The sequence below is a fragment of the Hippocampus comes genome, unplaced genomic scaffold (genome assembly GCF_001891065.2).
Source record: "Hippocampus comes isolate QL1 unplaced genomic scaffold, H_comes_QL1_v1.1 scaffold154, whole genome shotgun sequence".
In the NCBI taxonomy this organism is placed as follows: Eukaryota; Metazoa; Chordata; class Actinopteri; order Syngnathiformes; family Syngnathidae; genus Hippocampus; species Hippocampus comes.
Window position 1 is genome coordinate 609,970 of NW_017806278.1, and position 22,270 is coordinate 632,239.

The 22,270-nt window shown below is 41.5% G+C and overlaps 3 protein-coding genes across 3 annotated transcripts in view; 1 reads left to right on the forward strand and 2 right to left on the reverse strand.

Moving 5' to 3' along the window:
* Window positions 1–6,957, reverse strand: part of ppp2r5a (protein phosphatase 2, regulatory subunit B', alpha isoform) — a 17,462-nt gene extending 10,505 nt beyond the window's left edge. The window contains exon 1 of the mRNA XM_019857872.1: window positions 5,857–6,957. Within this exon, the coding sequence (XP_019713431.1) occupies window positions 5,857–6,004 (148 nt within the window). The 5' untranslated portion in view covers window positions 6,005–6,957. The remainder of the gene's footprint in view (window positions 1–5,856) is intronic.
* A 433-nt stretch (window positions 6,958–7,390) lies between these two features.
* Window positions 7,391–13,666, reverse strand: dtl (denticleless E3 ubiquitin protein ligase homolog (Drosophila)). The gene is made up of 15 exons (XM_019857783.1): window positions 13,423–13,666; window positions 12,738–12,875; window positions 12,562–12,654; window positions 12,429–12,490; window positions 12,100–12,220; window positions 11,546–11,611; window positions 11,347–11,462; window positions 11,194–11,267; window positions 10,995–11,101; window positions 10,804–10,908; window positions 10,061–10,173; window positions 9,876–9,965; window positions 9,631–9,754; window positions 8,906–9,540; window positions 7,391–8,046 (listed from the first exon to the last, which is right to left on the reverse strand). Exons 1-15 carry the CDS (start codon window positions 13,472–13,474, stop codon window positions 7,981–7,983), a joined length of 1,962 nt encoding a protein of 653 aa, XP_019713342.1. The 5' UTR covers window positions 13,475–13,666; the 3' UTR covers window positions 7,391–7,980.
* A 370-nt stretch (window positions 13,667–14,036) lies between these two features.
* On the forward strand, window positions 14,037–22,209 carry ints7 (integrator complex subunit 7). Its single transcript, XM_019857877.1, has 21 exons — window positions 14,037–14,231; window positions 14,378–14,507; window positions 14,633–14,779; window positions 15,029–15,166; window positions 15,297–15,343; window positions 15,488–15,687; window positions 15,764–15,886; window positions 16,026–16,143; window positions 16,257–16,385; window positions 16,503–16,600; window positions 16,965–17,204; window positions 17,450–17,587; window positions 18,109–18,315; window positions 18,552–18,746; window positions 19,035–19,138; window positions 19,662–19,730; window positions 20,145–20,277; window positions 20,348–20,446; window positions 20,923–21,111; window positions 21,408–21,689; window positions 22,135–22,209. Exons 1-20 carry the CDS (start codon window positions 14,138–14,140, stop codon window positions 21,687–21,689), a joined length of 2,880 nt encoding a protein of 959 aa, XP_019713436.1. The 5' UTR covers window positions 14,037–14,137; the 3' UTR covers window positions 22,135–22,209.
* The last annotated feature ends 61 nt before the right edge of the window (window positions 22,210–22,270 follow it).

Consider the following 22,270-nt stretch of genomic DNA (forward strand, 5'->3'; position numbering starts at 1 on the left):
AAGTTTTTTTGGTTGGAAATGAGAACACCAAAAAAAAAAAAAAAAAAAAAAAAAAAGAAACAATTAATCCAACTAGAAGAAGTCTGGAACGGTTCTTTACACACCAAGAAAAGGGCCATGTAAATCTGAAGAACACAAAAATAAAATCACTTGACCCTGAATCTAAAAGTGATGTCGTCACACATACAAAGCATGTTTGGCAGCCTGCACAAGACATTGTTGTTTCCAAAGCATTTCGTTGCACTTCCCCCAAGCAAGTCCGAGTGAAAACACAGACACACACATGTACATGATATCATAAGGTCAAGGTATCCCAATGTAAATCCATTTTATAGTTTGACCCACTGTGTTTGTGGATGTGAGTACGGCTACTGATGAAACATGTCTGGTCCGATAATGAACGGCTGAACTCCTCGTTCCTCTTTTAATGACGCAGCATGTTTTTGTATACAAGTCAGAACGTGTGAGGTGAAAGACGGAGAGGTATTCATGAGAAAACAACACCGGTCGTAAACAGATATCGCAGAGATGAAGATTGTGAGCTATTGCTGTCATGTCATTTCATGTCCGCAGTTCACTGTAATGATTTTGGCAGAAAACAGCGTGCATAAAAGCATCCATGAAGAATTTCAAGAATGCATTCATCTTTTTATTTTTAAAAAGCAGCATATGGAGACAATAGGGCGTAAAAAAAAAAAAGTATTTAGTTTTAGTCATGCCCCTTGATACTGTTTCTCCTACTGTATGGTGATGTGCATCTCGGGTTGGATCTGATTCACGGCGCCTCCAGGTCTCTTCTGGCCTTTTCTCGTGTAAAGCAGCACAGGTAAGGCAAGCCACCTCAGCAAAATATTTGCAGCTTGGAAGCACATACCTGCAGGTGCGGGGGTTCAACATACAGTATTGCTAAACCACTGAAATCACACAATGGGAACTGTGCCTTTGGCAATATTAAGTGCAGTTGATTTTGCCATTTCCTTCAAACAGGCTTCTATTGTATCTGGTCATCTTTGAACTGCAGAAGCCCCTTCCCTGAAATCCTAATCCCCAGTGCCTAAAAAAAAAAATTTTAAAAAAATGGATTCCTAAAATGGCATAATAAACCAGTTCTAGTTTGTGTTAGAAAATAGAAAAAAATGCAGTTGGACAGAAGATGGCTAAAATTCTCTATACAGGGGCAGACGATACAGATTTTTCTTCTCTTTGAGAAGTGTTTGGATAAAAATGTTACTGGGCACAGGGTTCAACTACTGCACACCTGTGACATTATTAATGAAACATGTCTCATGTTAACAGAAGCACTGCATTTGAGAATGCGGCTAAGTTATGCAACAATTTTCCATTTTAGCATCCAATATTTCGGTAACCTACTGCAACAGAGGTCAACCCCCATGGGAAACAGATATTCAATACGCCGATGGTGCAGTTGTAGCACGGTGGCTGTTGTTGTTACAACACAGAGACCAAAAAAAAAAAGGGTACCGTAATCAAAAATTAGTAGGTCACATTATTTCCACCAGTATATAAATTGCAAACACTTTTTTACTGTCAGTCGTCTTCAAAGGGTGACTAGTTTTGCTGTAATGGCAGTTTGAGTCTGAAGCAAATTATTTAACTTAACAATATTTGCTATGCGAACAAATGTTCTTAAATTAGAATACAGCTGAAGCACAGAAAAGATCGCGTTCAACTTTGGAGGATCCACTTGATTGCTTTGGGTAATTTAACCGCATCTTATATTCCTACCAAAGGCCTTTTTACTGAAATGGACCAACAAGCTGAAGATTTTAAATGTACAGGACATGCTTTGTGGTAGAATTACAAAAAGACTATGCTGAGTTGTGCTTGGCAAACTTATAACGACCGGTTTGTACTGTGAACAAGGCGTAAGTTGTCACCCTCATCGTAAAAATATGATTCACAGTTAATATACAACAAACATTCATATAACACTACAGGAAAATCCACCATGTAAAAAAACTCTTTGGCATTCATACCCGCCCCTGTTAGTATCTATCAACATTTCAAAGAACCAACTGAGCAGAGTGAAACCAAAACAAAGTGAGTATGCTGGTCTGGTGACCTCTGAACAAGCAGCTTCCGTCTCGCACAAAGATGACTACAATGTCCCAAAATGTGATTTTGTTAATGAGGTGTAAGGTCCAAATTCAAATTCTAATCAATGGCAGGATAACTTAAAAAAAAGAAAAAAGAAATGTTTGAACATGATTTTGAGTTGGTGTTAAGTTCATGTTGGGGCATAACAACATAATCATCATACTGAAACGTAAAGCTTGTTACAAGCTTTTTACACCAGATCGACATCTTACATCTCAAAATTAGCCTGAGTCTTTCGAAAGCCGAGTGAAACCACAAATGGACATCCAAGAGTTGCTGTACCGGTTCGATGGGATGGTTGCAGTTGTAGCAGTTGATGAAAGAATCTACTTCACGTGTACAGTGTGCTCGTTGTAAGCATGCCGGTACAGTCGGCCTTGAAAGCAGGTTAAAGGGCCAGGCAAGACAAAACAGCAACAGCAGTCAAATGCTACAGTTGATTCATTTTGCCATATTCTCCAAGCATCCCTGCCTGTGTGCAATTTGCTTGTTTGTGCACCTAAAATAAAAAATGAGTATGATCAAGGAAATACCTGGCAGGCACGGTCTCAAGCACATTCCTCGAACAGTCTTAACTGATAGAGCTTAACACGTCGTGATCTGGCTTCACATAATCCAAACGGTCTCATGAGGGCAAATTGACACTGCTCCATTCAAGATGCCCGCGCTTGTTTTTATTTTCCGGGAGCCACTAAGAAGACAAAAAACAAGTACTTCTGACCCGGCACCCAGGGGAAGCGGTGTGCCTCGTCCTTGACATTTAAGTACTGCTCAAAAGCCTCACTTTATGGGGCTACAAGAACCAAACAGTGAAGAAGTCAAGCCCAAATGTCCGCTGCCCTGATTAGGAATGAAGGAAAACAAAATTGTGATCATTACAAATCGTGTACGTGGGATTCCTTCATGATGAGTGCACACAAAGAATATGGACCTGGAGCAAGCTCAGCCTTACTATGGAGTGCAGATGAATTACAGTGACCAAAGGTGCAATCCTGACGGATTCATGGTTTGTCGCGCAAACGGAAAGTTAGTCGCCATCATTACAGTTGCTTCTTTGTCGTCGTCGTCATCTTTGAAGAAGAAGCAAGTTCCGCTGGTACGAGTGTAGAAGAATGGCAATGGAACAGAAAGTTTGAACGTCTTAGGTTCAGTTCCCCTTTGAGAAAGAGAGATGATGCTGGTGCTTTTATTATCTCTGATGCTGCATCATCGGGCGAGGAACATACATACTTCCTAGTCTATGGCGGTTTTGGCGAATAAGTGGAACCCGGATGCTTTTTCGATGTGGACCATGCCTGTAAATAAGAATGCTTTGATAGATACTTGCATTTGAACCAGTGCAACTTCTGGGGGCAGGGGGCGGGTCTTATGGCTGTCTTCGTGAGCCTGCGCAGCTTTCTAGCATCTATTTTGGTCTTTGTGGTAGTAAATACACACGCGAAATACGCAGCTCAATCAAATCGCTTATTCAGAGCAGCTGTGCCAGTGGGAGTGTGAGAGGCAGGCAAGCTAACACAAATGCGTCCATTTACATCTTCCCACAACGTATCTTCCACCGACACAGTTAAGGAAGCAATTCTATTCAAAAAAACGTTTGAGGGCACAACCGAGCCTGCCAAAAAGTCATCATTAGGACTTTCACTGCAGTACATTAAAACTGTTGCTGAGCTACGCTGTCCGTTTACGTGACATTATTTATTGACTGATCATCTACTGGCAGACACAATGGAAAAAGAATATTTTGTCCCCGCTAGCCAATCAATGGGCTAAATGTGTTTTTGCTTGTCATGTATACACAAAAGATTTAGTAAATAAGAATAGTTATGTGTCCAAAACACTGAATCACCTCATCGCACCACAAGGTACAGTTGTGGCAAACCAAATTTTGAAATCTAAGTCTGGCTGAAATCAGTCCCGCAACAGAGATATTAACCTAAACGTGGAAGGCTATATTTTGAATGTAAACCTTTTTCCTCGTCTGCTCTCAAAGCTTCTGGTTGCCACAGCAACGATGATGATCTCAAAGTGACTCATCTTTTTGGTGTCTATCACACCGCGGGAGCTCTACGCACCCCAACCGCATGAGGGCTGAAGCCTCTTCAAAGTCCGTCATTCATGACCCAAAACCTGCCGTCTAAATAAATGTCCTTGTCGCTGCAAGGTCACAATAGTAAACATAATACTGTAGTGGAAATAATGAATAAGGACACTCCTAGTTTTTATGGAATCTGCTACTTGCCGAGCTGCTCTCAACAATAAGAGGAAGAGCTCAGGAAACATTGATCAAAAATTGCTTGCATATGATATTTTGTTTATAAATGTGAGAGGCTGCGATAACATCAGATGAACTAGCAAGTCTTGCTTAAAGGGCAAGTCAGCTCAAAAACATTCTTTACAATATGTCCTTTGCGCCTTCATGCTGATTAATATTGCCTTTGTGCGACTATGAATTAAGCAGCAAAATTCATCTGTTTTGCCCCATCTAAGGGGGCGGCCATTTTGCCACATGCTGTCGACTGAAAGAGACATCGCAGTTGCTCATGTAACGGCCAATTGTGGCTCAGTTTGCAAACTTCATGTGACCAAACTCAGAAAACAAGTGGGCCTCAGAATTGAGGCTTCCAGTCATTTACTGACACCCCTAGAATTAATTATCTGCCAAACGAAACATAAAACAAAGACAATTATAGTGTGCATATTCAAAACAACCACGTAGCTTAGCCTTTCAGTTCACAAGCATAATGTTAAATAGAATCCATGATGTGGTTCTATACCAGCAAGCAATGGACCAAACATAAAGTGATTAGCGGTACATGTAAATACAACAATTGTATCCTCTGCCAAGAACAACTGCTGTATTCGTGCTGTGCTAATGAACTGGGACAAGTTGAGAAGTCTCAATGAACACTAATATTCATCTGCCTGTCTTATACTGCTCCTAGGTGGCCAAGGCGATCACCACAGAAAGAGCATGACAATGACCCTTCAATCGATGCAGTGTGACAAAACTGTTTTTTATTCTATTCAATTATCATCACTGTATGTTTTTATTAAGTACTGCTAATTTTTTCCTCATTATAATACAAGCAGCATTTTTGTTGTTTTGGGAGGAAGACTGAAATGGATTAAGGGCATTTTTACTCAGTATAATGGCAAAACAATGTATCTCAAGGCACTGCTTGAGACCTCTGATACCCAAACACTGCATATTAGAAAGAGATCATCAGATGTGCCGTGGGAAATTATGCAACTCCAATCATCCATCCAACCATTTTCTGAACCTATGAGATTTAGATGAATTTATTAACAATAAATGTATTTGTCTATCTATATCAGGGAAATAGTGGGAGACAGGAAAAAAATTCAATGCTCTTCCACTTCATTGCAGACAGTACAACTAACCAAACCTTAATGACATTGTGAGAAGGTGTGCCTTGAGATTTTGCTAATGTAAAATATTTGCCTTGGCTCAAGAAAGGTGAGAAAGAACTGCACTATATAATTCAAACTGATAAATCCAAAGCAACAGGTGGGGCTTGTCTTCTTTTAGAAGGCTTGCCAACCAGTATTTCTGCAAACTCACTTAAAAGTTACACGTTTCACTTTCACACACAACTGGTTGAATAAGGTAGTGGATGGAAGTCAGTGATCCGGGTGTGATTCTGAGCAGTGGGCATAACCTGTCACGGTGATGGCCTATTTCAATCACCCACCAGACCTCCATCATCATCCTCTTACCTTTGAGCTGAGGCAGGGACGAAAGCTCCACCGGGGCGATCTGAGTCCTGTACTGTGACGAGCTGGGAGATTTTCTCTGTTTCTGGGCCTTCCTCACCGACTTTCTCGTAAATCCGTCCACTTTTTCGGCTGCAGAGATGGCCGACATTTTGATGCGGGAGTCGAGGACGATCCGCCGTCGCGCTCCTCGTCAGTCAGATTCGCAAAAACAAGGTCTTCTCCTCGGTATGTTTCCTTCCCCCCTCCCCGAGCGTTCGCATCCGCACAAAAATGTGGAGCAACCTGCGCAACTTGACGCTCGCCTCCTGTCACAAACCGGCGACGTTACTCAGCGTGATCCGACATTGCTTGTTTGAGGACGTTGCATCTTATGTACGGCTTGCTGTTTTCGGGCGACAATCTTCAACGGGCAATGCAAAATAGCCAAACTACAACTCGACATAGCCTCTTGGTACAACCAACAAGTCACTTGCTTGTAGGGAAAAATGGCCGTGGACTTTCTGCCAACGTCGTTTTGTTTAAATGCTTATAAAATATTGACCCGTTCCCCGCAAATCCAATTGCAATACCGCGATAAAGTTGTCGGGAGATGTGAATGTACGCGGCTAACTACTGTACTGTACTGCGCGCTGGTAGCTAACATGTACCTAGCATAACTAGCTTGTTAGCATAGCTGACTTAAGACGGACACGGCAGTACTACAGATTGTTCCATCATCAAGATTCGAGGCGAAGAAAGTAGAAGGTCCGTGTAAAGCCGCGTGGGTCATCGCATAAACAGCAAAAAAATATTTATATATCCGTGTTCGAAGACCGCTTTTACCGCTGCTGAGTATTTTCACTCGCGGTCGATGAAGTTCAAATTCTCACTACGCCTTAAACACGTAAAAGTTAGCCGCGTGCCCAGGCGTGTCACACGGTGTTAGTTACGTCCCCTACCGAAACGATGATTGTAATTACCATTCGGCACCTCCCGCTAATGCGAATATTTTCTTCTATGTTTCAAATTTCCGAACGTCTGCAGCGAGTCGGCAGCCATAAACAACCACAGCACCGCTGCTATGTCGTTGTGTTTCGACCTACAGTACAGTTCGGTAGACTGCATCGCCTGACGGATATTTGATTGACGTCCCCAGAAACTAATCAGGGAAGAGAATGTACCAATCAGGAAACTTTTTAACCAATAGAATAGGATAACTAGCGGACCTTAACACGTGACACGTGAAAACAAATACAGTACAGGTACAGTCCTTTTCTGAACTTGCAGATAAACATGAAAATAAGATCATCTTTAAATGTTTCCCTATCTATCTATAAGGGGCATTTGTTATTTGATAGTTTAAGTCAATTTCGTTGCTTTGTTCTCTTGTACACGTGTAATGACATTAAAGATCAATTCCATTATTTCACAATATGGCGATAGTATATTAACACAGCATTTTAAATAGAATTTTTAGAACAAAAAGAAATTTAAGTTAAAAAAAACCTAGGGATGTAATGCACATTCATCAAAAAATAAAAAGCCAAGAACACCATTTACAGTTTAATTTTTTTTTTCATTTTAATAAAAAAATCTGCCCACTCAACTGTACATCACAAACAAACCATACAACAACCACTTGCTATTTTGTACATATTAACAACTGGAGCATTACCTCAAGAACAAGAAAAAACGGTTAGCAGATAACAGCTGATGTGCTTCAAGGATGAGTATCGTATGTTCATAGAAAAGAATAGAATAATTAGTATTTTAACTTTCATCGTTCATGGGCCATTTCAATTTATTCAAATGTCAAACATCTAAAAATTTGTGCATAAACAATCGGATAAAATTGAGTAAGTTCTGTCAAACGCAGTTGCTAAACATAGCACATTAGAGTAAAAGAATTACCAATACTCAGAGAAAAATTCCACTACAAACTTGTCAATCAGTGACTGCACAAGCATGGAAAACGGTGAGGAGGCACTAATAAACTATGCCCCAATGAATATGAAATAGTTCAATGTTATGTTAAGGAAAATTAATCAGTGATCAATTATGCAGTTCGAAGCAGTTTGTTAGCTCCCGATACAATAACCTATAACACAGTATACACAGTATCACAAACTAAAAGATGCTGATGGGTCACTCTGTGAGTCTCCTCGTGAAATAGGAAGATATTTTTTTCATGTTCTGCAGCGAGCTCAAAGTCTGAAAAAGTAGATAAGAGAATGTATTAGATGACACTTTTCATTTCAGTTACATCTTACATCATGGTCTGCAAATTTTCTATTCACTTCCTAACAGTGACTCTTGATGAAGTGGTAAGAGAGCTGAGCGTGATTTTCTCGACTGACAACATATTCAGAATGCCTGAATCATCATGGCTGGCGTTAACAGCAGGAAAGAACCCAAAGAAATGGTTCTCTTTTGTGCCTTCTGAAGTGCAAATTAAACTACTATGTTATTCAAGTGTGCAGTTTCTAAGTCCTTAATTGGTGGAGTCTGGTCCAAACCCTGGACCTTTCTATACAAAACCCAGACTTAATATCAGCTTATTTGGACTAATGCCTGTAATTTACTCAGTGCAACTTTGTGGGGATTTACTGTAGTAATTGCAAGCATCCAGGAATAGCACAGAGCAATCATGTGTGTTTTAATACATTCCTTGTGACTCTGTCAACCAAAGTCCTTCCTGTTTGATATGAAACTCAATGAGAAATATCAAAATATGTTAGTATACAAAAGAATTGCACGTTGAAAAAAAAAACGGAAAATAACTACACCTCGAGACAGCAAGATATTTGGGACTGAATTGCTCAAAATGCATGTCTGCCTCACAGTTCTGAGGTTCAAGGTCCAAATTCCTCGCACATTCCAAAAACACATGCGTGGTGACAATGAGGGCAATTTGTGTAGAAAATGAATGGATGCTATTCATTCTGATGTACAAGACAAGACACTTGACTGAATTTAACTGGTTCCCTTTAAAGGCAAATTAAGGAGCCTGAGGGGAGAGTTTGACAACAAGCAGTTTAAAAAAAAATAAAACATTCGAGATTGTGCTTACCGGTGAAGCTGGCATCTTGCCTGCTTGTTTCTTTGCAGCAGCGGGGCTTCGCGGGCTACGCGGGCTTCCTCTCATCTTTTGGCTCATCACTGACAGCCAGTCTGTCATCCCAGGGCAGTAGTTCTCTTTGCCAATCTGTCTTGATGATGCTCGCCCTTCCTCAATATGATTGTCAGTCTGTAGCAGACCCTTTTGAGTTGGGCGGGAAATGCCAGACTGGGCCCTGCTCTTTTTGGAAACAGGGGAGAGTTCTGAGACACAGTCGAACGGCTTTGCGCCCTCACATTCATCAGATGAGCCGTTGGCCGTCTCCAGCCTGCGTTTGGCTCGTGGTGCCATGGTAGAAGTGGAACCCACTGAACTCTGAGAACACGAACTCAGAACTTTACACTGCAGAGGGCTCTTCTGGCTTGGAGATCCTTGTCTAGGGGAGAGCCATGATTTGATGGAACGTGGTGTTTTCTGATAATTAGTGGCTTTGGCTTGCTGAGAAGGGACAGGTGACGCGGTGCAAGAGGATAGAGGTAAGGCGGCCATACTGGGAGCACAGGCAGCGAGGCGCGGAGAGGCCGGCCCTCCAATGCTCTCGGCCCTCTGGTCTTTAGCAGGGGTTGTCTCGGGGCGGTTTGAAAGTTCTAAAAACACAACATTAAGATGTAAGATTTTCTAATGTACTAATACGTCTGAATAGGAATTTAGCAGCTGTTTACAAAAATGGTCCTTACTGTGTGGACTCTTAGGACGTGCCCAGCCAACGAGATTGGCCTCTCCCACTGAGGACGGCGCTCCGTCCATTTCACGATGAAGGCGCCAGATACGTACAGTGTGGTCATCAGAACACGAAGCGAGCTGCCATGAGAGGATTTCCAAAAAGAGCAAAGGAAATCAATCTTATGTACGGCAGTTGTACGGCAACCGTATTGCAAGTATGCAGCAGTGCACAAAGCATCATTCTACACCATCAAGTCACCTTTGTGAAGTCTGTTGGACACCATGCAACAGATGTCACTTCCTGACTGTGACCTTGAAGAGTCATGGGAGGGTGCGTAGGATCAGAGATCTGAAATGGACAAATATGCACAGGTATTCTGATGATTTAGTATCAAAGCCAATAAGTAAAAATGTACTTATTTTTTTAACATCATGAATATGTACCTTCCAGATGTATGTGTGGTTATCACTTGAACCACTGGCCAAGAATTGGTCATTTGGGCAAATTGTGGACTTGATGTAAAAAGATGAGTTTTGGTGGCCATTGAACACTGCCTCTGTGGGAGAAAACATACTGAAATGACGAACACAAATACCATTGTGTGCCAAAATTATTTAGCAACTTTAGCAGCGACTTTTAGGGCATCGTTTTCAAACGGTGGATGTGTTGTAATTGAATTTCACAATAAGTCAGTCTTGCAAACCGACCCTGTCGACATCACGACTATGATAAGACTGTAGTGAAGCCTCTTACGTCAAAATTTCACTGAAGTATAACAATTCGGCATTTGGACAACATTTCTTGGAAAATAGGTCTCTAAAGTCAAACAAAACCTGTTTCTAACAGTTTGACCCTTGATTATTTCCATAACTTCCTCAGGCTAAAATCCGAGGTAGACGAGCATTACTTCATATCAGATATCTAGATATTTAATCTAGCTAAATTAACAATTTTTCTATCTGTCAGTCTACCCCAGAGTGTTGTGTGTTGGACCTCAGAATTCGGCTTTAATAAAATGACATCTACTAGCAAACACCACAGAAAAACAAAAAGACCTCTGGTGTTGTGCTGCTGTATTCATTTTTTGTTTATAGCGCCATCTAGTGATAAATATTGTTTAAAAAAAATAGAAATGACGCTGGATTTTGTTGATCAAGACACCTACAAAGCGTAGCTGTTGGTTTACCTGGTGTAGTTTTGATTCCACTGACATTGAACATGTAAATGTTGTCATCGGTGCAGTTGCACATGACATTGGATCTTGTGGAGTCCAGGACGAGACCAGAATATCCTGGAATGCAAGCAGAATAATGTGTCGATTTTGCTGTCATTTGAACAGAAGTTCTTGTGGGCAATAATCAAAAGAGGAAAACTCACCAAGACGCACGCGCATAGAAGAACCGGGATACGGGTACGTCTGCAGCGCCACAGGTTCATGATGGTGTGCAGTGTAGTTTTTCCTCAGGTCCCACATCTTAATAAATCTTTTACAATTAATTTGAGAAACATGGTTAAACTGAAATTCATTGAGCAAAGTTAAAAGTAACATAAGCATCCGAGGGGGGGGGCGTCTCACCCATCAACTGCTCCCGAGGAGATGAGCGTGTGCTGATCTTGAAATAAAACCACAGTTACACTCTGCAATGTGTCCTGTAAAACATTGAATTGTCAGAATTTCCGCGGCACAAGGCTGCATGCGCTTGGGCGAAACTTTGCTGAGGAAACTCACCACACTGGGGCCCATGCCGCGCGTGCTGAGTCGTCTCTTCTTTGGTTTCGATGCGGAGTTTGTCTCTGCTTTTTTATGAGCACCCTGGATTTGTTTCACTGGTTTGTAGAAACCATCTATGAAGAATCCAAATTGTGAAGCAGTATAATTCGTCAAATCTGTCTGTTTTTTTATTAGAAAAGAAAAATGCAAATTGTACCTTTTTTGCTGCATCTGGTATCCCACACCAAAATGTTTCCATCTCTTCCACCAGTACAAAACACAGCTGTGAGAAGACAAACAATGTCAATGTAATATGAAATTATTTGTATTCGCAAACATAGTAGTTATCTATCCCTACATTTTCTGTGCCACTTACAGGCGGGGATGAAGCCTTTCCCAGGGCGAGAGGCGGGGTATACCCTGATTTGGTCGACAGCCAATCGCATGGCACATATAGAGTAACAACCATTCACAGTCAAATTCAACCTAAGGGCAATTTATAGTATCTAATTAACCTAAAAAACACGTTTTTAGAATGTAGGAGGAAGCCAGAGCACCCAGAGAAAAACTTCAATAAGCACAGGGGGAATATGCAAACTCCACGCAGGTGGTCTGGAGCCTGGATTCGAACCCCCAACCTCAGAACTGTGGGACGGCTCTGCTAACCACTCATTCATTGTGTCGCATGGATAGTCAGGTCATATATTTTCCCCTTGTTGATCAATGAGAAGCAGCGCTCCATCTTGCTTTTTGAAAAATAAGAAGTTATACCTTTGTCATCTGAAGTGAATGCAACAGATTTGAGGCTGCAGAGGTGGCCCTTGAAGCTGCCTAACAGCTCGCCTGACTTCACATCCCACAACCGGGCCATTTGGTCACCTGCAGCAGTCACCTAAGACGGATACATGACAATATTTAATATATATATATATATATATATATATATATATATTTTTTTTTTTTTAAAGAGAATAAACAAATTTTGTGTTCAGTGTTTGTACATTGCTTGAGATGGAATGATATCAGAAGAACTATAGTGATTACTCAAGTATTTGAAGGGTATTACATGCCATACAGGGTTAGTATGGACTATATCTTACCAACTGCGACTCTCCAGGCACCCAGGCTATGTCAAAGACGGCATTCTCATGAGCCAGCCATTCTGCAAATATACACAGAATTAGCTTCGATTCCAAAATGATAGGAGACTGCACAAAAGGTGTCATGGAGCACCTTTCACAAGTCCGTTTCCGCGCCCCTCTGTGTTGTAAATCCTAACAATGCCTTCTTCATTTGCCACAGCCAGAACATCCTGAATCGCCTTTGCTGTGAGAACATGAATACAGCATAGCGTCAAATGTATGTTAATGCACATGTGGTCATCTGATTATCAGTATCAAGTGCTCTACCAGAGGAGAAGGATAATCCAAACGGGGGCACGGAATCACCGAGGTTGCCATAGGAGATGTGTTCATCAAGACGAACACACTGATAGCCTTCCAGAAGTGAGCTCAGAGGGTATTTGGTCCAGGGATGTGCAGGTAACGCTGGACAGATTGACACATGGAAATATCATTTGAAAGGTGTTACTTTCCCTAGCAATTTGACAACTGCTACTCTGGTAATGGCTGCGGTAACTGAAAATGACCTTTACAACTCATTTGTTACAGATCAATTGCCTGCAGTGGGGCAAGCACTAAATAAAAATATCATATTAATGTTCAGTTGCAAAGTATTATCCCACAACTTTAACCAAATGAAGGAGTCCATCAGTTCAATCAAAATGTAATTTGTACATTGGACAAGTCCGTTACTGGAGAATAGATGTCGGAAAATTGTGTAACTAATTTAAAGCACAACCACAGTCAAGTAGATCACCGATTTTAAAAGGTAATAATAGTTCATTCATATGGACATCTGCTCGATTAAACCAATGCAGCACGTCAAATCAGATTATTCTTCGTTTTAACTGACGCCCAAATCGAGCCAAATAGCAAAACAACTTGGGATTTGGGTATTTTAAACTGGTATTATATCTGTCACACTGCTAAACAGAACTACTCGTTCTTTTCAAAAACGCACATTTTGTCTTACCATTCTGCCGTAGTCTGCCGAGACGATTGTCAACAATTGAACGAAAAAACATCCCTGTGCTTCTGTGGGAGCCGATCTGATTATTCTAAAATATATTGATGTGAATTTGTTAGCCTGCAAAGTTGGTAAGCTATTTATCTTATGTGGTGGTGGTAAGCTGTGTTGGTTAACGTAGCTTTTCTTTCCCGCGAAACGCAATGACTGAATTTCGCGCTAGACCAGAGTTCTGCGTCACCATTGGTCGTTATTGTAACTTCCGCTCCTATGGAACTTCCAGTTCCTCTTTCTTTGCGCCACTTGCCTTTAAAATTAAAATATGTCATTTAAGACTTCGAACATTTATGAATTGTAAAGTATGAACACGAATTATTTCTAAGTCAAGTAATTTTTGAGTGGATTTCTTTTCTTTTTTCCTGTAATGCGTGTAGTTTCGAATTAAGCTTGAATCAGAAACACTCATCTGGGTAAGCAATGTATTTTTTTTCTATGGCAAATGATATGATCACATGTAATTTGTTTACCAAATACCATCAGGTAAAAAAATAACATAAAATAAATACATGTGGAAGTTATTTTTTTTTGTGACAATGTAGCGGATGAGGGCTCGGTCGCGTCTACATCCGGTCGTCTACATCCGGTTTGAATATGAACGTGAAATATATATGCTCGTGTTTGTTCCTTCAAATGTGAAATATTAGGGCGGAAAATAACCAAAATGTCTCTTTCAACCGCACGTTCATTCCTGTCGGAGGCTTGCTATGGCGAGCAAGAACTTGACGCCAATTCCGCACTCTTGGAGCTTGACAAAGGTGCCAACTGGCTAGCCTGCTAACGAGTTAACTTAGCTTCCAGTTCTTATTGATTGTAGCCAAATAAGCAGGTCATGTCTTCCGTATGATGCTGTTGTAATTGTAGGACATTGGTATGTCTTGTATCTAATGTGCTTTTATTCCAGGGCTGCGATCCGGAAAGCCTGGAGAGCAGTGTGAAGCCGTGGTGCTCTTCCCAAAGCTCTTCCTCAAGTATCCCTTTCCCATCCTCATTAACTCTGCATTTCTGAAACTCGCAGACATCTTCAGACTTGGGTACGGTTGTTCAGTCTGAATTATATTCAAATGGTTGTCAAACTTTTTGTAACTCATAGTGCATTGTACTAAACGAATAACAGGACGAGCCCATACTAAAAACAAGTTCATTTCTCTGATTTTAGGAACAACTTTCTTCGACTTTGTGTACTAAAAGTAACACAACAGAGTGAAAAACATCTGGAAAAAATCCTCAATGTGGACGAATTTGTCAAAAGGGTGTTTTCAGTCATCCATAGTAATGACCCAGTGGCCCGAGCCATTACTCTGAGGTAATTTATATTGGAAATGTTGATTAGAAAATAACATTGTATTCTTTTCAATTATTGCCTTCTATGTTTTATGTACAGCACTATGTTCCAGCTGCAGTTGTTGTTACAGAGCTATATAAATAGAGCTATGAGCTACATAAATAAATGAAAGAGTAATCGCCCAGCCCGACTATATAGGCAGGCATCATTGCATCTGCACTAACATCGAAGCAATAACAGTCTACAACCATGTTTTTCTCTTCTCAACAGGATGCTTGGCAGTTTGGCCTCCATCATCCCAGAAAGGAAGAATGCCCACCACAGTATTCGCCAGAGTCTCGACTCACATGACAATGTAGAAGTGGAAGCTGCTATATTTGCTGCAGCCAGCTTTTCTGCACAGTCTAAGTAAGGATATACTATACTGTCAACATAATTGCTATTTTGTGAAATGTTGGACTTTCCACTGCAATTTCTTTTAGTAAAAAAGATTTCTTTGAATAGACAATCTTATTTTTCTACTGTTTACTGTTTGCAGAGTCTTTGCAGCTGGTATTTGCAACAAAGTCAGTGAGATGATTCAAGGTAATATTTTAAATGATTGAGAATTCTTGAAAAGGTAGCTAACATCAATTCCAATAATTTTCTTTCTACAAAAAGTAGCAACCTGTAGATTGTGTGATACTCTTGTTTAACAAATCCTGTTCCTTTGTCTTAACGCCACCTCAGGTTTGGAGACGCCCGTGGACCTGAAACTGAAGTTGATCCCCATGCTGCAGCACATGCACCATGACGCCAGTTTGGCATCCAGCAGTCGAGAACTTTTGCAAAACCTGGTCACCTCTTACCCCTCCACACCCATGGTCATTGTCACCCTACACACCTTCACCCAGCTTGCTGCCTCCTCCCTGATTGACATACCCAAGCAGGTAGTTACCTTTTGGATAAAATCATACAATTTTTACTATAAGGGCCCTTTGAACGCCTTTTATTTTGATTCTGTAGTTGCAGCTCCTCCTTCAATACCTGAAAGATGACCCACGCAAAGCCGTCAAGAGGCTGGCAATTAATGATCTCAAGCTTCTAGCGAAGAAGGCCCCTCATCTTTGGATAAGGGAAAACACACAGGTACTTCAGCTGTGGACAAGTGTCTTCATTTTGTTATGAGTAGCATGGTATAAACTGCACAGAGTGCATAAAAAAATGTGAACTTTTTTTTTGGAACACATTATGGTAAACCTGATCAAATTTTCATTTTCACTTGCAGACATTGTGTGAGTGTGCACTCAGCAGTCCGTATGATAGTTTGAAGCTTGGCATGTTAGCTGTGCTGTCCACCCTCTCAGAAACAATTGCAATTAAGCAGTACTTTAGTCAAACAACAGGTAAGCGGCATTCTGTTTTTATATTATATTGAATTAAATATTATATTTGCACCGCCTTCTCATATGCTTTAAATCGTTAATTGAATCATTTCAATTCAAAACATTTTCTTCAGTGTCCGGTCCTCCTCGGATCACCGACCTTGTGAACTTAGCCCAGGACTGCTGTTACCACAGCAACCTGGCTGTCGCTGCTCATGGGGTCATCGTGCTCTCCAACATTGTCATTTCCTGTCCAGAAAAAGGTATGTTCAATGTCCGCTGATGTCTTATTTTTTGGACACTCTTTGTGCTAGCTACTTACAAGCGCTTCCTTTTCATAGCGCACAGCCTTATATTTGTCTATGATTGTATGTCCTCAGATATTACCCATCTGGAGCAGGATACAGTCTTAGGGCTGGAATCTCTGCTGATGCTTTGCAGTCAAGACGGCAGCCCCAGTGCCCAGGCTACACTTAAAGTAAAGCAGTTGATCATTCAATACAAATGAAGATATTTGCACTGCAGCCTTGCTCTTTTGTTTAGGCATTTAGTGGAATGTTTAGGGGAGTACTTTATTGTTATTTATAGCCATACAAAAAGATTCTTGGCCATCACTGGGACCCTGGTTTCTTTATTAGGTAATCTGAATATAAATAGCGTAACTAATTTTGTAGTCTTAATTTTAGGATGAATCATGTGGAGCTCAGTAGTTCTTACTTAACATGTAACATAATAGGTTTCATCATAATTACCATTAACTCAGTCATCTAATGCCTGATTGAATTCTCATGACTAAATATTTTTTTTAGTTCGCTTACAATTTTCCAATTCTGTGATTTTAGACCACTCTCACCTCTTTAGTCAAGCTGCTGAAGAGTCGACCTCACCTCAGTCAGTCTGCTGTGGAATTCCTGCTTGGTCAACTCCACTTGTCATGTGACTCCTCTCGCGTGCTCATGTGCCACACTCTGTCAGCCATTGCCACCCATCTGCCGGTGCTGGGAGACAGCATGCTGGGGGATCTAGTAGACCTCTACCGGGTGGCTAGTCACTCGTCCACCAACAAACAGCAAGAGCTCCTGGTAAGAAAAGTGCACACACCCCACCTACTGTGTAACATTTAAATGTAGTTTTCATTTGCAATGACACTTTAACCAACGCTAGCTACTCTGCTGCTAATAGCTTTTCACCAATTTGTTTTTAGTCAGGTTCCACAAAAGAATTGCTTCTGGTGAATCATGAATCACAAGGGGTTCACTCGACTCAAAGCTTTACTGTTGATCTTCCAGCCCTCATTTTTCTTTCCATCTTCTGTGATCCCACTCAGGTGTCTCTGGCCACTGTGATTTTTGTCGCCAGCCAGTCATCACTGTCAGCAGAAGTAAAGACCGTCATCAAACAGCAACTTGAGAATGTCGCCAATGGTTGGACCGTATACCGGATCGCACGGCAGGCCTCCCGCATGGTAAACATGGACTTTACCAATCGCATATTATTGATCATAAAGCAGTTCCAGCAAATGGTTCTGTGCTCAATGGTGGAGGTGAAAGGGGAGGCTTTTATTTTTTTTAACATATCAAGCATGAGAAGACGTCAACTGCTGTCCATTATCTATAACACGAATGGTATGTTTGCCAGGCCTGAGGTAGATGCATCGATGACCAGGGACGCTTCCACCGAACTCGAACCGCACCCTTGCCCCTCCAGCTGCATGACACTGCCACCAACGGGCCACTAGTTCAATAGCAGGCAGCCGGCATAAGGACAGTTTTGTCTAAGGACACATAAGAGGCGCTGTAACAGTGTCTCGATGTCCCCTAGTAGTCCCACTCCAGCATTACTGTAATAAAATAAAATATAATTTAAATTATATGTGTATGTAAAGGGTATTGTAGTCACCACTATGGGTACACTGTTCACTACACACTTTATACTGCTGCGTAGAGCTCTGCGTGGTTGCGTGAAAGTGTTCTCCTGAATCCACAGGGGTGCCACGAGTTCTCCAGCGAGCTGTACCAGAGTCTGCGAACCCGCGTGGCATCGGAGCACTTCTACTTCTGGCTCAACAGCCTCAAGGAGTTCTCCCAGGCCGAGCAGTGCCTGACACACATGGAGGACGGAGACTACAGCGGAGCCATGAGTGCCATTGCCGAGGCCCTGCGCTCCTACCAAAAGGGCATTGCCTCCCTCACAGTCAGTTAACTGCCAGGCATCTGGCTGCCATTAAATATTTATTTCACTAACTCCATCACGAGTGACAGATGCTCCGAGCTGATGATCCTCTTGATAGTCTTGGTGTTGGATGGGATCCCACGCAGCCTGTTAGCGGATTAATGTGCATAATACCTGCCTGTATCTTGTCAGTTCATCTTGAGGCATGTGCGACTGCAGCGTTAATGTAAGGTTATGTGATTAATCCTCCCCTCCAGGCGGCCAGCACTCCTCTAAATCCACTTACATTCCAGTGTGAGTTCATTAAGCTACGCATCGACAACCTGCAAGCACTGTCCCAGCTGATTTGCACCTGCAACAGCCTCAAGACAAGCCCCCCTCCGGCCGTCGCCACCTCCCTCGCTCTGAGCACGGGCCATGACCTGCAGAGCTGCGGCCGCATCTCTCTGCAGGTAAAATAAATATATTAATTTCTATAGAACAAAGCTGTGTTTAAGGCGGGATTTCCCTCCATCCATCCATATTCCTTTCTGCCTATCCCAAGTAATCATTGTCCTTATTGTTGTTTATCCTAAGATGGTGTACAATACATGTCATTGGGATGGCAATACTCTTTTAAGGATAAGCAGTACAGAAAATGATGGTTAAATAGTAAAATAAAAATATGAGAATAAAGTGTTACTTTAATATTAAAATGTACGATTGTACATGTACAATTTTTTTTTTTTACCTCATTTCAGATGAAAGTATGTATGGATGAGTTCAAAAGTCTCGCCGCCCGCTATGCAGAGTTACACCAGTCATCGTTTGATGCTGACTACGCCACCCTCCGAAATGTGGAGCTGTATCCTCTTTGAGAAAGCACCGATACTTGTATTGGTATTGCTGCCAATTCTGTCATTAGTCATATAAAAAAAAATAAAAAAATGCTCCGATACGCTAACATCGATACCACTTTACCAGCCTGATGTACAGTACAACTTACAGGCACATGAAGTAGGATCCAAGTCAGCCATGTGGAGATAATTTTGTCCTTCTTTGTCTCTTACCTATTTCCTTTACATTGTGCCCCCGTGTTCAGCCAGAAACACCACATACTGTAACTAAAATGCCTTGTGTTACAGGTTACATGTAAGTCAACTGTGTGGCAAACAATATTTAAACTAAGCCCATTGTGCATCGCAAGTTGCAAGACCGAATAGCACTATCAATTGTCAGTCCCCAAATACAACTATTTGTACTTATACTCTGTCTAGGGGAAAAAAAGGTGGTAAAGGTGCATCCCTTTTTCACCTCTGTCTCCGCACGTTGACTGATGTGTTCTCTGCCGTGATGGTTTTTTTTTTCTTCCTTAACTGCCTGGTTAGACAACAACAGAGCTGTCTGCTCGTCTCTCACGTGATCGAGACTCTAATATTGGAGCCGCAGGCTGTCAGGTAAGCGCTGGCTGCAAGACTGATTTATGCTACAATATTCAGTCATAATACATTTTTCATAGAATTTGCTATGATTCCATAGTGGCACATTACCAACTGCTGTTTAGTCAAACATATTTTAGTTTCTTTTTTTTTCTGACCTCCACTGGTCTGACATTTGATAAGATTAGTCATGTCCATGTGGTGCCTTGTCGGAGACGCTTCAGTGAAATGTCAATGTAGTTTATATGCATGCTAATGAGTTTGCGCTGCACTGTTTCTATGTTGAGTGTTGCATCAATACACTAAAACGCTGCATAAAATTAGCCAAGAACTGATCACTTTGTTCTGTGTGTGTGTGTGTGTGTGTGTGTGTGTGTGTGTGTGTGTGTGTGTGTGTGTGTGTGTGTGTGTGTGTGTGTGTGTCTCGTGTAGTTACCAGGAGTATGGCCCCCTTGGCTCAGTTCAGTCAGAAAGTGAATATGAGCGACGGATGATGTCAGTCTTTACCCACGTGCTTGAGGAAGTGGAGACCCTAAACAAGAAGCATCCACCTGTGTCGTACCTGGTAATAAATAAATGAATAAAAATATATAACAGTATATATAGTGTCCAAATTTAACTCCTGTCTTTTTCAGCATACAGGTTGTCTTTGTGATGCCATCATAGCACTGCTGAAGGTCCCTCTGTCTTTCCAGAGGTATTTCTTCCAAAAGCTTCAGTCTACCAGCATCAAGGTAAATTGAGTTTTTTTTTTTCCATTAGACCATAAAAGCACAAGTTATCAACAGACTAAGCCCTAATACCTTACATGGTATTCTAAAGGTACATGTCAATCAAGTAGTCATGTTACTCAGATTTATTAAACACAGAGGAAAATACTTTTTAGAGAGCCACTGCCTAATTTCTACATTCGATTAGTCTTACGTTTGTTTTTCTTATGTGGTGTTCTTATTTCTAGGACTTGTAAATTTAGGGGTTTTGTTTGCAGTATGATCATTGAAATTCTTTAAAAAAACATGAAACGTGTGTAACGAATCTAAAGATTTTATAAAATTCACTGATGAATTGAGCGACTGAAATAAGTAAAATGTTTGACAATTCAAATTTATTTCGATGAACTTGTTGATTGTATGTGTAGCTCGAGTGAGCTTTTCAGTGTTCTGTTTTGAATGTTGGAATGGCTGACCCGTGTCTTGTCTTATTTCTCCAGCTTGCCCTCTCTCCGTCCCCACGAACACCAAACGAGCCTATCCCAGTGCAGAACAACCAGCAGCTGACTCTCAAAGTAGAGGGGGTGGTTCAACACGGTTCCAGCCCAGGGCTCTTCAGGAAGATCCAGTCAGTGTGCCTCAATGTCACATCCACTCTCCAGAGCAAGGGTCCGGGAGCAGACTATAAGGTATTTATCTTGTCCATGTATCCAGATGTTGCAAATTATGTTTGAAATATCATGCTGATTCATTTTTATCCCCGCTTCTGTGTATTGTACTTTTTATGATATAAAAGAAAGAAAGCAAAAGAGCAATGGATGGTCTCGAAAATCGATTTATTGAGATGCATATTGTAATATGTTTTAAATAAGTATCGTTAACAAGCCCTCCTTACAGTTCTTCCTTCTACCTTTTTACAGTCAGTTTTTTTATTTTTAATCGAAAATTGGCGAGCGTCTTAATAGATTGGATTGATACCTTTCAGATACCTCTGGAGAGTACAACCAATGAGATCGAGCAACGGGTGGAACCCCACAATGACTACTTCAGCACCCAGTTCCTGCTCAATTTTTCCATCCTGGGCACTCATGCTGTCACTGTGGAGGCTTCTGTTGTGGACGAGAGCGGCATCGAGTGGAAGACGGGGCCTAAGACCACACTGTCAGTCAAGTCCATGGAGGATCCATACTCCCAGCAGCTCCGCCACCAAATGCAACAAAGCGCAGCTCAGCCTGCTCCTCAGAGGAGTGCATACAGTCGCTTTTAGTTAATCTCAACTCAACTCAATTCAACTGTATTTGTAGAGCACTTTCAAACAGCCATCGCTGCATACAAAGTGCTGTACATGGAGCAATTTAACATATACAACAAACAGTAAAGCAAATCGGTAATAAAGACGGTAGAAAGCACCAAACAGCAAAACCAAGAACAAATCTCAGTCATGCTGAGTCAAATGCCAAAGAACACAAGTGAGTTTTGAGGCGGGTTTTGAAGATGGGCAGCGAGGAGGCTTGCCGAATGTTCAGTGGGAGGTCATTCCAGAGAGCGGGACCAGCAACAGAAAAGACTCGATCCCCTCTGCGCCTCAGTTTAGTTCTTGGTACTTCTAATAATGTCTGGTCCGCAGACCTGAGGCGCCGGGCAGGTGTGTAGGGGCGGATGAGCTCAGAGAGGTAAGGTGGCGCGAGGTCATTCAGTTCTTAGTTAGTCATTTAATGTTCTTAGTTACAGCTACTCACTTGTCTGTGTGTACATATTTGTTCCAGTGATTAAAAGACTAGATTTAATATGTGATGATCTTTTGGATTTTTTTTTCCTCTCAAGGACACGATAACTGAATTCCACACA